The 18,002-nt window shown below is 44.2% G+C and overlaps 1 protein-coding gene across 5 annotated transcripts in view; it reads right to left on the bottom strand.

Moving 5' to 3' along the window:
• The window catches only part of GNAL (G protein subunit alpha L), a 181,660-nt gene that overhangs the window by 113,303 nt on the left and 50,355 nt on the right, over window positions 1–18,002 (bottom strand). The window contains exon 1 of one of the 5 annotated variants that reach the window (XM_081873536.1): window positions 2,330–2,933. The exons of the other annotated variants lie outside the window; for them this stretch is intronic. Coding sequence (XP_081729662.1) covers window positions 2,330–2,918 — 589 coding nt within the window. The 5' untranslated portion in view covers window positions 2,919–2,933. Of the gene's footprint in view, window positions 1–2,329; window positions 2,934–18,002 lie in introns of those variants that run through there. 5 annotated transcript variants of the gene reach the window in all.

Genomic DNA, 18,002 nt, shown 5'->3' with positions numbered 1-18,002 from the left:
TTTTTAAGTTGTAATCATTCAACTTGTTTTTATTATTGCTTGTAAGCCGCTCTGAGCCTGGCCTTGGCTGGGGAGGGCGGGGTATAAATAAAAATTATTATTATTATTATTTATTATTATCCCAGAATTAATTAGGACAGTCCAATATGCTCTCTCTTTCTCCTTGGAGTGAAACATACATTTAAAGACACATACTGGATATGGTGGTGGTAGTGCATGTGGTGGGGTGGAGCTGCCCTCCTGACATAGGTGTCACTGTTGTTTATATGGGGCAGGGCCAATCCAGTGGTCCCACCTCTGCAACCGCACAGCCCCAATATTGCCACTGCCACATCCCAACCATGTAATTGAAGCTGGTGTCAGGAAGGCTGCTGTACTTCATCACACACACACACTACTATTGGGGCATAGACCATATTATGGAGTTAGCTGCTAACCTTGGAGAAAGTCTTACTTTCCATCAATCAGCTGTGTGGCTAATTCTAAACCTGCTCTATTGACTTATCCATCATCCACATAATTGGCTGCATCACATACCCTTTCACAACTCTCCAAAGCAGCAGTGGAGCAGCCATCTCAATTTTTAATTTGCTTGGCTTTCACAGTGTAAGTTAAGTGCTTAAAGAATCACACTTTGAAACTATTACTAGTCAGAGACCGACTGTCAGGATTTTTCTGGTTACCAGCTAATGAGTACTACTGTGTGTACTACAAACTTCCAGACAATAACAGAGCCTATGCTTTATTTTTAGAACAGATCCTGTTTTGGCAGTCACCTCTGGCACATTTACAAGTTGAAGTATTTTTAACATATCTATTTCCTTCTTAACGTTTATGGGGAAATCTGCTGGTTATATGCAATTCTGGATAAATAGAAGAAAGTAATGTACAATCTAGCTACTGTTCAATGGTAAGACATACCATTCTATGTGTAACAGAAATTAAGGAGTTCTAATCTTACTTTGGGATTCCTCAGGAATGCAAATACCCATTTGCTACTCAAAAGAATAAACCAGATAATTTATTTCTTCAAGGAAATCAGATGTTTCACTTAACTATCCCTAGAGTATTAACACTGTAAACGCAGCAGTTATAATGAGGCTCTAGAGAACTAATAATTATTAATTTAGAAATCAGCAACAAGTGCTTGATATTATTCAGAAAAAGAACTTACCTTTTACAATTCGAGAATATTTGATTATTCAGACACTTCACATGGGGTCTTTCCCACCCACACCCCCTTCTGCCAAGGTCTACTCTGATGCCATCGGATAAATTCTCTGCAAAATATAGGTCTTGTCTACTGCTAAACTTTAGGTCAGGTTTCTTTGCAGTTCTGAAAAAAACCTTTCACTTTACATACACAGCACAGAACAGTGAGCTTTTTGCTAGAGCTACCAGAGTTAGCTTCACAACAACTTGATGCTTATCCAGAGGTACCTCTATTAAACTCTGCTGGAGTATTGCTCTCTGTTTCTAACACATACTTTTTATTCTACAGGCAAATCTGAAGAACAAGATGTAGAAGAATGCAACACTATGTATTCTCAAAACTCTCTTCCAATCTTCTTCAGCGTTTTAGGGCTATAAATAGAGGCTATAAATTGTAGCTTTAATCCTTCTATGTAGTGTTCATAAATTCCTCATCTTTCCATAATTACCTAGTCCATTATTGTCTTGCATTTCCATTGGCTCACTCTGAGTCATAAAATCATACCACCTCATCTCCAAAGGGTCGAAGCACTTGTGTCCAGTAGCAAAAAGGAAACATCCTCATTAATAGATTCTAGCTGCAACATTTTTTATTTATTTGCAGCCAAACATGTTCGCAGTCTTGAAACACCAACACAAATGTGCTTTTATTTTTTATTATAGCAATACAGCAAGCACGGGCACAAGGAGAAGCAGAGAAACATTATGATTTCTACACTCCTGCTCAGAAGCAACACCTCCTGTTCCACATTATAGTACCAATTTCGTAACTGAAGAGAAGAGACGAAGCTAGGTCATTTGGAGGAGAGGAGAGACGGAGAACTGGGATGCAGAGGGAGGAGAGAGCCGGGAATTCAGAGGGAAGACAGAAACACGTAAAAGGGATTGGACAAAGGCAAGAAATCAGTAGAGGAGGGATGTACAAAACCCGAGAAAAGATGTTTTTATAAAGAGGTGGGAAAAGAGTTCCTAAGAGAAGGAACGCTCGAGGTTTGGCAGGCACCCCTCGGTTTCTGAAGAGCGCCCTCTGCCCCGGGGCTACCCCCCTCCGCTACTCCCCCGGGGCCGCCGCAGCCCAACCCGCGCCGAGGCGAGGCAGGGCGGGGGCGCTACGTACCCAGCAGCAGCAGGCGGTGCGTCTGCTTGTATTCCCTTTTCTGCTCCTTGAGCGCCCGGTCGATGCTCTTGCTCACGCGCCTCGCCTCCTTCTCCGCCTCCCGCTCCTCCAGGCGCAGCTTCTCCCAAGGTCTCTGCAGCGCCAGCGGCTGCTGCTTCGCCGCCGAGCCCGACTCGGGCTTGGCCTGGGGCGCCGCCACCGCCGTGGCAGCTGCGAGGGGTGGCGACGGCCCCCGTTGCCGCTGCCGCCCCTTGTCCTTCTCCGCGGGAGCCGCCCCGTTGCCCGCTCCGTTCTGCAGGAGCAGCAGCGGCCCGTCCAGCTCCACCGCGCGCGCCTTGCCGCCTTCCGCCTCCCCGCCGCTGCAGATGCTGCCGCCGCCGCCGCCGCTTTTCCCCGCGCTCCTTCCTCGTTCTCCTCCCGCGGCCGGGGCTCCGGGCAGGGGCGGCTGCCGCCGGGCCAGGGGCTCCGCCGTGGGCAGCGGCGGCGGCGGCTGTTGCTCGGTCTCTGAGGTGGTGGCGGCGGCGCTGGAGATGGAGCCGCCTCCGGAGTCGCCGAAGAGCCTCGGGCGCAGGCTGTAGCAAAGCCCCATGTCTCGCGGAACCCACGAGCTGAGCGCAAGAAGGCGTCCGGCAGGCAGCAGCTCTCAGCGCTCGCCGCGGTCCCCGCGCGTCAGGGCCGCGGAGGGCGCGCCAGGCAGCCCCTCCTCACAGCCCCGCCGCCGCCGCCGCTGCTGCTGCAGCTGCTGGGCCATGTTGCATTTTCCTCGCCTCTCTGCCCTCCTCCTCCTCCGGCAAGCTCGGCTTCGTTTGGGCGGCAGCGCCAGCGGCAACTCGCCTCAGATCACCTGACACGGACTGCCGCCGCCGTGGCTACCTTACCGTAAATACCCCAGCGCAAGCCCACCGCCACGCAGCTCGAGGTTACCGAAGGTCTGGAAGGGGGCCAAGGTGCACACGCACACACGTGTGTGTATGTGGTGTGGACACACACGCGCGCGCGCAGGATCCTCGTTTCCTCTAAGCAACCCCCTCCTTGAGACAGCGGCAGGGACAACCCTGCCTTTCCTCAGGCGGTCCCTCCTCCTACGCAAATACAGCCATTTACTACAAACCCTTTTTACAGGCTGAATGGCCCTCCCTAGCTATTAAAGCACTTGGATGTTTATTGCCACAGCATATAACCGCCCTGAAAGTGATCAGCCTCCACCCACTGTGTTGCCTATCTTTTTGTTTTGTTGGCCATCTCTGGCGTGGTAGTAGTTACTGCACATTCTCACTCTCAATTGCAATGCAAATACACTGATGTGGTTGAGTGCACATACGGAGAGGTCTGGCACAGAATGGCCTTTTTGAAACCACACTCTTCTGATTGTGTAGAAGAATCTGAGATTTAAATGGCTTCAGTAAGTGGCACTTACTACCTGAGGTCAACAGACCCAGCAGCCTCTGTGCCAACTAAAGACATGAGAGTAGATGGTAAAAGCTACTTTTCTGACACTACATTTCTCAGTGCATGCCATGAAACCCGCTCATTATGCTCTTTGTTATAATGGTGGGATGGCCAGACGTGAAGGCAGGTTTTGCAGCACTTGGGATCTTCTATGCAATTTGCTAATAAAGAATGGTAGAATATGCAGTTCTACCATTACAGAAACATCCCCCCCACTAGGTCACTTCTTATCTTTATTTATTTGGAGAGATCACTTGCTGACACCAGATTTTCTTTCTGGGTAGGAAAGATCAATGGCATGCCATTGGTTCTAAAGGATGCCAACATCTTCATGGATGACACTTTCCCAGATCCTGCTCCCAAAATTCCTCTACCTGAGAAACATCATCACCTGGACTCACAGATAGGAGGCACTTGTGCAGTTCTACATGACAAACCTAGAAGACATGAGAGACTACAACACGTCACTGACAGCTCCTAATTAAAACCACGACACTTCTCTCTTACAGGCCTTGGGTGACATTCCTGTACTTAGTAACATACAGTCCCTCAAATTAAAACACATTCATCAGCAACAACAGGCCACATAACTTGGACCAGACCGCATGGCAGGTTCAGGTGCCAGTTCTGTCCCATATCTGCTCTGGCAACACAATTACAGGACCTAATAATGTCATCCACAACATCAGGGGTTCATTTATTTACTCATCTTCCAATGTGTTGTGTGCCATCACCTGCCGGCAATACCCTTCTGCATTCTGCAAAGGACAAATATGACAGTCTCTACATGAAATAATGGACACAAATCTGACATTTTAAAAATGGCAGCACCAAAAAGCCAGTGGGGGGACATTTCATCCTCCCAGGACACTCTTATTACTGACATTAAGGTGACCAAGCTGGAACAAAGAGAAAACATGAAACTGCTAAATTACCAAGAATCACAAGTAATGCTATTACTTGTGGACTGAACTGAAGCAATTAATTTTCATAACAGTACAGTTTATGTGTTAATTGACTTAAAAATGCCAGGATCTCTGTGTTACAAACATAAGCCTTTTTGGAGAATGGCTACCTTTCATGGAATTATCACTGGAAGAAGAAGAAGAAGAAGAAGGAGAAGAAGAAGAGTAGTTTGGATTTGATATCCCGCTTTATCACTACCTGAAAGAGTCTCAAAGCGGCTAACATTCTCATTTCCCTTCCTCCCGCACAACAAACACTCTGTGAGGTGAGTGGGGCTGGGAGACTTCAAGGAAGTGTGACTAGCCCAAGGTCACCCAGCAGCTGTATGTGGAGGGGCAGGGAAGTGAACCCGGTTCACCAGATTACGAGTCTACCACTCCTAACCACTACACCACACTGGCTCTGTACATTTCTGCATCTCATTTTCTTCTGACCTCAGTGTTTACATCTGCCTCCCTCTAAGAGAGAGAGGGAGAGAGAGAGAGAGAGAGAGAGAGAGAGAGAGAGAGTGTCACACAAAGATGCAACTCAGAATAGCACTAAATGCATCTAATGAAGTGGACTCTAGTCCACAAAGCTAGTTCTTAGTAATCCAAATACACGAGCTAAAAATAAAAATCCTACTTCATTTTGTCAAGGTAAGAGAGAAAATATACTAATATGCATTTGAACATTCTAAATAATAAAGCATTAATGAATGTTTACTCTACACAAATCGATCATTTGCTGAAGATTGGCACAGCTAAGTTTTCTCCAGGATGCAATTGTGGAAATCAAATTAAGTCATATGAAGGTCAACAGTTCAAAACTGCACTTCAAATTAGGAAACAGTTAATGGCAGAAAAATGAGGGAAAGCACAGGAAATTAATGATAATTGGTCTAAATGTAAGAGAAAAAGATAACTGACAAAATACTGCAACACAAATAATGAAGGGCATAAGTAATATTTTACCCTTTCCAAAATACGTATGTAACATTTAACCAAATCTAAGTTGGCAAATCGATGTTGGTAATAGTAATACAGTACAGGGGTACCTCGGGTTAAGTACTTAATTCATTCTGGAGGTCTGTTCTTAACCTGAAACTGTTCTTAACCTGAAGCACCACTTTAGCTAATGGGGCCTCCTGCTGCCACCGCGCCACCAGAGCATGATTTCTGTTCTCATCCTGAAGCAAAGTTCTTAACCTGAGGTACTATTTCTGGGTTAGGGGAGTCTGTAACCTGAAGCGTATGTATCCTGAAGCGTATGTAACCTGAGGTACCACTGTAAAGAAAGACAAGACTATTGCTCTAGTTCTGTAGCTAGAGCAATAGTCTTGCTCTATAGCAGGGGTCAGCAACCTTTTTCAGCTGTGGGCCGGTTTACAGTCCCTCAGACCATGTGGGAGACCGGACTGTATTTTTTTTGGGGGGGGGGAAGGGAATGAACAAATTCCTATGCTCCACAAATAACCCAGAGATGCATTTTAAATAAAAGTACACATTCCACTCATGTAAAAACAAGCTGATTCCTGGACCGTCTGTGGGCCAGATTGAGAAGGCTGTTGTATTGCCACCTTGGAACATCAGGCATCTGCATGGGTTCTGCCATGTAGGAGAGGGCACTTGGGAATGATGGCGGCAACCATCTGGGTCAGAATGGTGTCTGTATACTACTAGAAGCCCTGGTCTGTCTCTTTACCCAGCATCAAGTAAAAGCAGGCAGTGTTAGTGATCTGTCTAATGATGTAATCAGTGAAGTGGGGAGGACTACAATCCAGCACCTTTATGGCAAATAAGATAGCACAGTCAGATTGTGGATGCACTTTTCTGAAGACCTATAAGCCCTACTTATCAGCATGTGATTAGGGCTTCACTAAATAAGCTCTGCCCCCAGGCATCTGGGCATGTAATGATTACTTCAGAGTACAGTGGACGCTCGGGTTGTGAACGTGATCCGTGCGGGAGGCACGTCTGCAACCCACAGTAGCGCTTCTGCGCATGCATGAGCGCCGAAACCCGGAAGTAACCCATCAATACATCGATAGAAAAGAAGAGACATGTCCCTCAACACAGGGGGTGGACCTAGTCAGGGGCATGGCTAGTTCATGTAGCCCTATGCTCCATTTATCCATTGGTCTCAGTGTGAGCAATAGCTTCTGAATAAGACTAAAGCAGAAGAAATACATGTTTATTCCATGCTGAATTGTATTCTGAGGCTGGAATTGGGGAAAAAAAATAGATTTTAAAAGTTAATTAGTATGAAATGTTGTAGCTTCCTGGGGGTAAATGGCATGAGAAGTCACCATATAATCCACTCAATCTATGTGATTACCAGTTACAATTTTTTATTGCTGTAGCATGGGTACCCATCCATGCCACAGCAATTTGTATGAATAGTATCTTAGGCTGGGATTCAGGAGAATAAACACACACACAATTTCCCCCAGAGTATCATTTTCAGAAGCTGATCCCAGAATACCCTAACTGCTCTTTAAACTCTCCAATAATAATTTGAAGATTAGTCATAAAAGCATTTTAGAGGAAACTTGTCCTGAAGCAATGCATTCTTGCCTAAATCCTTTGTTTAAACTGCTCTCATGCCTAATCTCTTAAGTGCATAGATTCCAAGAATATGAGGGAATTTTTCATAAACTGCTCTCTTCATGGCACCAGTTTTAAATGGCACTCCACACCATAGTCCGACAACATAGCTGTTCCTGAGCCAGGATATCCTGGCACCAGTTGTTGATGCTCCAGTGACCTCCCAACTGGACTACTATAAAGGTCCTCTAGGTAGGACTGCTATTGAAGATGGTCTTGAGGCTGCTACTAGTGCAGAATGCTCAAGGTGCTAGTACTAGCATAAAAGGTAAAGGTAAAGGGACCCCTGACCATTAGGTCCAGTCGTGGCCGACTCTGGGGTTGCGGGGCTCATCTTGCTTTATTGGCCGAGGGAGCCGGCGTACAGCTTCTGGGTCATGTGGCCAGCCTGACTAAGCTGCTTCTGGCGAACCAGAGCAGCGCACGGAAATGCTGTTTACCTTCCCACCGGAGCAGTACCTATTTATCTACTTGCACTTTGAGGTGCTTTCGAACTGCTAGGTTGGCAGGAAGTACTAGCATATAGGTTAGCAGGAAGTACTAGGAAGTACTAGGTTGGCAGGAAGTACTAGCATATAGTTATCTAAATGGCTTGGGACTCAGGCACCCAACAAAGCCCAATAACAACCATATGAAACCCTGTGTTCAGCAGGTAAGACCTTGTTGGTTGTGCTGCCACTGGGGGAAGCCTGATTGGCGCTGACCTGTGATAGGACCTTTTCAGTGGTTGTTCCCCAGTTGTGGGATGTCCTCCCAACTAAGGTCCACTAGTACCCATTATTAACTTTTAGGAGGAATTTGAAAAAAATATTGTTTATCTAGGCCTTTGGTGGTTGAAGAATACTATTCCATGCAACCCGTGAATCACTGCATGAAACTGCATGAAAGTGCACCGTGGAACCCCGACTTACGTACGGCTCTACTTATGTATGATTCCAGTTACGACCTTCAGTAGGTGCTTCGACTTATGAACTTTCATCTAGATACGAATAGAGGCCTTGCCAGCAGCCTGGAGCTCGCCTGGCCGGCTGTGGAGCAGCACTGGGGCCTCCGCCACCGGGGAGAGGCCTCCGGTTTGCAGGAGCTCACCCTGCCAGCTGCGGAGCAGCGCTGAGGTCTCTGCTGCCAGGGAGAGGGCCCCCATCCCACCCCCAAAGCTGTGGAAGAGGTGCCACCTGCAAGAGGCACAGCAGGGCGCACTGCAGCCCCAAAGCATGCCAAGGAACTAACCTGAGGAAATCCAGAGAAGAACCTGGCCAGGCAAGGGGGAAAAAAGTGACCCTGGCTGAAGTGAATCAGCTCTTTACTGACCCATGCCCCACCCCCAGCTTGTAGCCAGGTAAGCCCACCCACCCACAGTTCACGTAAGAAAAAATATGTTGTTGTTTTTCATCTACAATACTGTCTTATTTATTTTATAGTACAGTACATTGATTATTGCCTTCAATTTATGGATCTATGGTCTCGTTAAACAGTAAAATCTGTGTTTTTATGGTCTCGTTAAACAGTAAAATCTATTGTCTCATTAAACAGTAATATTTGAGCCAGTGTGGTGTAGTGGTTAGAGCAGTGGACTCGTAATCTGGTGAACTGGGTTCGATTTCCCGCTCCTCCACATGCAGCTGCTGGGTGACCTTGGGCTAGTCACACTTCTCTGAAGTCTCTCAGCCCCACTCACCTCACCGAGTGTTTGTTGTGGGGGAGGAAGGGAAAGGAGATTGTTAGCCGCTTTGAGACTCCTTAGGGTAGTGATAAAGCAGGATATCAAATCCAAACTCTTCTTCTTCTTCTTCTTCTTCTTCTTCTTCTTCTTCTTCTTCTTCTTCTTCTTCTTCTTAAATTGCTGCTTTAGGGGGTGTTTTTCATCGTCTATGAAAAAGTGCACCTCTACTTATGTACGTTTCTAGTTATGACCGGACCTCCCGAATGGATTATGGTTGTAAGTAGAGGTTCCACTGTTTTTAGATTTATTTATTTTTTACTGTAACTGTTTTCAGAATGATTTAACTGTTTTACATTGTTTTTAAGTTCTGGATGTGTTTGCAATCCTGGGCTGCTTTGGGAGGAAGGAAAGGATATAAATTCAATAATGAAAACTGTTGTTGTTGTTGTTGTTAATGTAAGGCAGTCAGTTATGTCAAGAGCTGTTGAGAGTCCTAGTAAAATAAAACAGGATTTTTGCACCCCTGTTGAACTACCATCAGGAAGGTCCCCAAAGAGATGGATGGCCCAGGTCAAATCATACACACTTCCTACTTGTTCAGATCGCTGCAGGGTTCTCCTAAGCACCCATTTTAAACTTTTAACTACTGTAATTTGTTTAAAGATTTGCTAGCTGTAATGGCAAAGCATCTGCCTTGCAGGCACTCTCCTAGACTGCATTGCCCAGAATGCATTGTTCTGAGGAATGAATTTGTGGTACGTAATTGGAAATTATAGAGTTAAAATACTGTCTCCCTGTATGGGTTGGAGCTAAGTTTCTACTCTTTGTTTGTTGTCAAGGTTACTTTCACTTTCCCGTGTAGTTACTCTTGTTCTGGGGCTATAAAGTGAGCAACTGTGCCTTACATTAAAAATACAGCATTGGTCTGAAGACACGCCCAGCTCATAATCTGCACTTAGTGTGTCATGTCCAAATCAAGATGAATGCAAGTGATTTTATGTGTGCAATGTTTAACAAACATGCCACAGAAGCTGCAGCTAATTCCTTCTTCAAGCAGCTCTGACCTTCGTTTTATAGCCCATAAGCCACCTGGAGTAGCTCAGCTGGATGATAGCTCATACAATGGTGCCTTATCAGTATCACTGCCATAGAAAAAGTCGTCAAGTTATTTCAAGTAAGTCTGGATTCACATGAGATTTTCTCCATCTGTATTTCAGTCATCTTTCAAGTCTCATTGAGGTAATTCTGTATTATACTAATTGAGGTCGTATTAAAGTTGATGCATCTCAAGCTAACTGTGAACTTTTCATGCCATCCTCTCTTTACTTTATTGCTTTCTATTCATAAATTTTATCTGACCACCACAGTGGTACCTAACATTAAGGTATTGTTGTATATGAAATAGAAATATTTCAATAACATTTCTATTGTTGATTTTTAAAATGGCATTTCCCAGTTTCTAGAAGACACTTGCAAACAACAAAGAATAGAAAACCCCTAAAAAATAGAAAAATAAAGCATTTGGAAATTTCCTGACACAAAGGAAATCACACATTAGTAAATGAATGTCAAGCCTGATTTTTCAAGGTGAGTTGTAGTTGTGCTAGGCCTTTAGTAACAAAAGGTGGCACTGTTGGCTTTCAAATGGGAAAGAATAAATTCTTACTGCACAGAACAAATGCTTTAGCTGGTGCAAAATGTATGTCTTTCAGTTATGTGAAATAATCTTAAGAGTAACCATGTGTCCAAGCTGTTAAGGACCCTGAGGACTAAGGTGACTTTAGGGGCTGCCCGTCTCCCACCTCTCAGGGCTATTTGGAAACCGGTGTGCCTGCAGGAGGAGGATGTAAGAAAAGAAGTCCAGGCCAGGGAGCTCACACCATTGGTTTCTGAGGAACATCAGTGGCCTGGCCTGAGGCAGGTAATATTGGTCCAATATATTTTGCTGTCTGCAGCAGAGCCCAAATCTCTCTTATCCCAGGTCCCTAGCTAATATAACTGTACTATTCACCTATTCTTCATTTAATGCCACCAAAAGCACATCACTTCATGCTGCTGCCTGGCAGGGCCAGCCTTTGTGGAAAATGTAAAAATAGGCCTTCCATGTCTTCCCTGGGGCTGCTTGAAGACCTTGGTGCTTGAGGGAAGGCCAAGAAGCTCATGCATGCTATCACCTTCTGAAGGTCCCTGTTAATCCTGTAGCAAGCCCTGTGAACAAAAGGAATCACACCTACAACACCTCATACACTTTTACAGGCTCTTGCTAACAGTCAAGACAATAGGCCTTTGGGTTCAGATGTATACCATTTCTATGGTTCTCATCATAGTTTAAAGTAAATAAGGTCCTTGAATTCACATGACTTCATAGATCACTGCTTGAACGAGCTGTGTTATTCTCACTTCCATTAAAACTGAACCATTAAAATAGGCTGTGTTTGCTTGCTGATGCAACGGAGGTTCCGCTTTCAAATAAACAGTGTCTATAACTCACAGTGAATTGTCTATTTGTTCTGTCTCTGCGTCTTACAATTTCTGGGAATTAGTCTCATTTGTTTATGTAATACTTGCCCTTCACTAAAAATATTACTAGACTACTTCCTTCATCATTTGAACCTGAACTTTTATAACTAAATAATTCCCTTTCAAGAGCTAATAAAAACTAATTATGATTTCGAGTTTCTGAGAATTGGAGCTATTTTTTCCTAAAGCCCCTTTCTACTGAGTTGAATTGTTAACCATACAATTCCACTCCAGGTAACCTCCAATGAATGGGATTTACAGTTTATGAGAAGAATTTCGTACCAGTGATCTAAACCCACAGTTTTCAATGTATCAGACTAGTGTACAAATTGGAAACAACACAGCTTAAATCATCACCTAACTAGTTTGTGGAGTGCATTTTTGTATGCTATTTTTCCTAATGTATACATTGGTATGCATACTTCACCCAAATATATGATTTTTTGGTACACATTATGTGATTGGAGAATTGCATTCCAAAATCGGGAAAAACGTGAATTTTGAAGGATGGCTGTGTTTCAGTTCTTGTGTGTTGTTTTGTAAAGTGTGAATTAGGTAGGTTCGCTTTTAAATGTGAGCTGAATCAAATTTCTGCCCCATTCCTACCCTAGATAGAAAAAAAAATGTTCTTCTGAATGACATTTTTCACAATGCTCTGCAGACATAATAATAAAGCCACACAAAAAAGCCATACAAATGCATTGAGAAGGCCTAGGATTCTGTACAGTGCACTGCAGGCCTCTATCTATCTATCTATCTATCTATTTATCTATCTATCTATCTATCTATCTATCTATCTATGCACTGATGGTTATTGCATTCAGATTGAGTACAGATGATTGTTTTGTTGTTACTAGTATTATTTATGTACTATTTTTCTTTATTTCACTTCACCGTCTTTATTTTTTAATTTTATTTTCTTTGTTAAATTTGCAGATTTCCTGAACCCAGTACACCGTATGTGAATTGGTGCCCTCTGCCCTGCACAATCTATTGGCAACAACTGCTGCCTATGTATGTATATTAACAAAGCCTAGTCTACCTCACAGGTGTGGGATGTAAACACAGGAGCAGTCAATGACAACATTCCTAGAGTGTACATGTTAGAACATGGGGAGGGATGTCTGTCCAGCAAGCAGGTAAACTTCCTGGGGACGGACTTCCTCCGCATGTGACCAGAGGTGGGTGTGGCCTCACCTGTGCAGGTAATGATAAAAGCACAGGGCAGGCAGCCACTCTCTCTCTTGCCTCTTGCCTCTTGCCTCTTGCCTCTTGCCTCTTGCCTCTTGCCTCTTGCCTCTTGCCTCTCTGCCATCTTCATCTTCTGAAGGAGCAACATGCCCTCTTGGCTCCCAGCCAAGAGAGGACAGTAATATCTTGCTACAAGATAGATTCTAACTGCATGTAACCTTTTTAAGCCTGCCTACCTTCTGGGATCATATTGTGAACAGAACGTGAGTAAACTCTTTTATACTTTTATAAAGACTGTGTCGTGTCTTGTATTTTAAGAGGGAACAAAGGGGAAATTACCAGAGTAATTATTATAGAGGTTCTAGCGAACCTGTGCAAGCGTTACCGTTGCGAACTTAAAGGGGAATGTCTATAAACTCTGCTGATATTTTGGGAACTTGTTAGTACAAGTTGGATAAGGATATAATTAGTCAATATATCCTCTCCTGCACCCCAGAACATTCCCACAAAGGGTTATTGGCCCCAGTATTGCATATTTCTGCGTATTTTTGAAGGATTGCATTGGATTGTGATTTTGAGTTGAGTAGTATTTTTCTGAGTTAACTTCCTGGTAAGCACATGGTCCTTTGTTCCATTGTGCAGTGGGGATTAAGCACCCCCCCCTTCCCTCAGAGTTCACAGTGACCCAAGGCAGTGAAGAATTGTTTTGCATTTTGAGATTTTTGAGATTTTGATTTTAAAATTTTGAGAAATTTTGAAATTTTGAAGAATTTTCAAATTTTTGGATTTTAAGATGGCTAGAGCAGCTTTTGATAGTGATGCAAAGCTAGGAATGCCTGTGCTGAATGAACACAATTTCATACACTGGAAGCAGCGCTTGATAGCATGTTTAGATTATAAGCACATTTTGGAAGCTTTAAACCCTCAACCTACGGGATCGTCTGAGGAAGCTTTAGCCAAGATAAGTGCTTGGAAACGCATGAACAGCGAAGCTAGACACATAATTTTGAGTGGACTTCGTGATGAGCAGCTATCATTAATAAATAGTACAGATGATGCATCTCAAATCTTAAGAGATATTGAGCGCGTGTATGGAGAATCTAGCATAAACTGCTTCAGAAACTTGGTGTGTAAATTAACCAGAGTGAGGATGAATTCAAAAGAGGAATTCACAGAGCATATCAACAAGTTTACTGAGATTATTCAAAGAATTGATCTGACTCCCAAAGCTTTTGATGAAGATACAAAGATAGCATTTTTGTTATCATCACTTGGACCACGCTTTAGCGCATTTGTAAGTTTGATGGATCATAGACAAGGTCTGACTTTTAAAGACTTGATTGGTTATTTAAAAGAAGAATGCAGAGATAGAGCTGAATCTCCAGTGAGAAATGCTAGAAGCAAAGACAGTAGTTATGCATCTAGGCAATTTACAAAGTCCAAAGAGATGCCTAAGAAAGTGATTTGTTTCAATTGTAACAAAGAAGGACACATTGCAAAGAATTGCAGGGCTCCTAAAGCCAAGAAACCCCACCCCTTTCAGCCAAAAGGAGAAAAGAAGGGGAAATGTGAATGCACATGGCTACTGCAAGAAAGGAATTTAGCTGTCCAGAATCGTGAAAATAGACGTAATAAATGGATAATTGATTCAGGTGCCAGCTCACATTTTTCATATAAAAAGGACTATTTTAATGAGATAAATGATGAAGAAGGATCTGAAATTGAGATTGCAGATGGCAACATTGTTAAAGCAAAAGGTGCAGGTTCCATGAGTCTGAAATGCAATATAAACAATGAATGCATTGAGAACACAATCTCTAGAGTTTTGTATGTTCCAGAGCTGAGCTGCAATTTAATCAGCGTGTCCACTTTGGACAAGAAAGGTTTCCAGATCACATTTGGAAATGGAGAATGCAAGGTGACTAGAAATGGCAAAGTGTTTGCTCAAGCAGAGCTAATCAATGGTGTATATGAGCTTGATCTTTCAGAGAATCAGTCTGCAAAAGTGGCACATTCCAGCCAGAAGGATGAAGCAGATCTGGACCTGTGGCACAGAAGGCTTGGACATAGAGACACCAACGTCATTCTGGATCTACAGAAAAGAGATCTTGTAAGAGGTTTGCAGGTAAAGCAGAGCAACAAAGCTCCAGCAAAGTGCATAAGCTGTATTACTGAGAAGGCTGTAAAACCTTCATTTCCACGTTGTGCAGAACAAAGAAGCAACAAAGTGCTTGACATAGTGCACACTGACATATGTGGACCCATGAATGTTCCCTCACTCGGAAAGAATAGATATATTTTAATATTTCTGGATGACTTTTCAAGATTTTGTGTTGTGTATTTCCTCAAAGAGAAGAGTGAGACAGTGGACAAGCTCCAGGAATACATTGCCATGGTCAAGAACAAATTCCAGAGAGCTCCAACTGTGTTAATGAGCGACAATGGAGGTGAGTACTGCTCAAATGAAATGCAGGCTCTCCTGGCCAAGGAAGGAATTGCACACGTAACCACAATTCCTTACACACCACAGCAGAATGCCATAGCTGAGAGAAAGTTTAGGTCCATTATGGACATGACAAGGTGCATGCTAAAGGATGCATGTTTGCCACAGAAGCTGTGGGCCGAAGGAGTGTACACATCGGTCTATTTGCAGAATAGACTGCCAACTAAAGGTGCAGAGCGCACACCATTTGAACTTTGGCATGGGAAAGCTCCCAATCTGTCGCACATACGTGTGTTTGGAAGTCCGTGTTACTTCCACGTGCCCAAGGAACACAGACACAAGCTTGACTCCAGGGCAAAAGCAGGTATCCTGGTGGGATACGCCTCTGGAGGCAAAGGATATAGAATTATGGACTTACAAACTGGTAAGACAAATGCATACCATGCGGTTTATGTTGATGAATATGGAAAGGTAGACACTAAGAACACTGTTGTGGATTCTTCAAATGAGTCAGAAAGGACTCAAGAGTTTGTATATTTCCCTTTTGAGACCCCACAAAATACTAATCTGCCTTCGAGTGTTACAGCACCCCCTACAGGCGACACAGAGGACCAGAACCCTGGCGGCACCAGAGACGAAGATGAGGACTCAGATGGGGACATGCCTGCGTTGGAGGAGGATGAGGAAGCTGATGCGGTCCCAGAACCAGAGGTCAGACGCTCGTCCAGAACCAACAAAGGTGTCCCACCATTACGGTTGTCCTACTTTGCAGGGTCGGCGTTTCCACAGGAACCTTCCACTTGGGAAGAGATACAGGAGATGCCAGCTGTAGAAGCCAGTCTCTGGAGGAAGGCCGCGCAGGAGGAGATGGATGCACTGCATCAGAACAAGACCTGGACACTCACTGAGCTGCCTCCCGGTAAGAAGGCCATTGGCAGTAAATGGGTTTTCAAGGTTAAGAAGGGGTCAGAAGGAGAAGTGCAGCGCTACAAAGCTAGACTTGTAGCACAGGGATTTTCACAGCGTTTTGGTGAAGACTATGATGAAGTTTTTGCACCAACCGTGAGGTACAGCAGCGTAAGAATGCTTCTAAGCATTGCAGCCTCCAAGAAAATGAGAGTGAAACACATAGACATTGCTACCGCTTTTCTACATGGGCAGATTTCTGAAGAAATTTATATGAAACAGCCCAAAGGTTTTGTGAAACCACATGAGGCACATTTAGTGTGCAAACTGCAGAAAGGACTTTATGGACTTAAACAGGCTGCTAGAGCCTGGAACCAGAAGTTGCATAAAATGCTGACGCAACTTGGGTACAAGCAAGGCGACGCTGACAAGTGCTTGTACAGTAAGTCAAATAATGGACAATTCTCATATATCTTAGCTTTTGTTGATGACCTGATTATTGCCACAGCAAGTGAGAAAGACTATACACAGATAGTAAAACACCTTAGCAAAGAGGTGGAGGTCAAGGAGCTAGGAGATGTCCAGTACTACCTCGGGATCCAGGTGGAAAGAGAAGAGGACGGCTCATTTCTTCTCAGCCAAAGACAGAAGATCCACGAGCTGATTGAGCACATGCAGATGCAAGACGCACATCCAGTTGCTACACCGATGGCTACTGACTTCCTGAAGAATCAGCAGGATTCGAAGCAGTTGCCAGACAACAATGACTACAGGTCGGCGATTGGTAAACTTTTGTATTTAGTTACCACATGTAGACCTGACTTAGCAAATGCTGTGGGGATTCTTAGCAGAAAAGTGAATTCTCCCACTGAGCATGATTGGGCAGGTGTAAAGAGGGTGGTGCGATATTTGAAGGGTACCATGAATTGTAAATTAAGGTTACCAGCCGTCAGAGACCCTAAGTTGGCTGGGTATACTGATGCGGATTGGGCTGGGGATAATGCTGATTATAAATCAACAAGTGGTCATGTTTTCATGTTTGGTGATGGACCTGTTTCATGGGGCAGTTATAAACAGAGCTGTGTAGCATTATCTTCCACAGAATCAGAATACGTTGCAGCAACAGAAGCCTGCAGAGAGATCGCCTGGCTTGATCAACTCATAAAGGACTTTGGGTTGGTGAGAAAAGGGCCTGTCAGCTTGCTAGAGGACAATCAAAGTTGCCTGAAGCTGACGCAGAGTGAGAAGTTCCTGGCCAGAACAAAACACATTGGGGTTAAATACCACTACATACGCCAGATGATCCAGGATGGACTTGTGGAACTATCCTACTGCAGCACCCAAGAGATGACTGCTGACATCCTGACGAAACCCCTACCAAGAGAGAGTTTCCAGAATCTACGTGTCAAGCTGGGACTCTGGGTGGTTGAATAAAGTTGTTTATGTTTTGTGTATGTTGTATTGCCTGAGAAGGGGTATGTGGGATGTAAACACAGGAGCAGTCAATGACAACATTCCTAGAGTGTACATGTTAGAACATGGGGAGGGATGTCTGTCCAGCAAGCAGGTAAACTTCCTGGGGACGGACTTCCTCCGCATGTGACCAGAGGTGGGTGTGGCCTCACCTGTGCAGGTAATGATAAAAGCACAGGGCAGGCAGCCACTCTCTCTCTTGCCTCTTGCCTCTTGCCTCTTGCCTCTTGCCTCTTGCCTCTTGCCTCTCTGCCGTCTTCATCTTCTGAAGGAGCAACATGCCCTCTTGGCTCCCAGCCAAGAGAGGACAGTAATATCTTGCTACAAGATAGATTCTAACTGCATGTAACCTTTTTAAGCCTGCCTACCTTCTGGGATCATATTGTGAACAGAACGTGAGTAAACTCTTTTATACTTTTATAAAGACTGTGTCGTGTCTTGTATTTTAAGAGGGAACAAAGGGGAAATTACCAGAGT

This window comes from Podarcis erhardii (assembly GCF_964252035.2).
Source record: "Podarcis erhardii genome assembly, chromosome: 8".
NCBI classification, from domain to species: Eukaryota; Metazoa; Chordata; class Lepidosauria; order Squamata; family Lacertidae; genus Podarcis; species Podarcis erhardii.
This window is presented reverse-complemented; position numbering and strand designations above follow the sequence as displayed.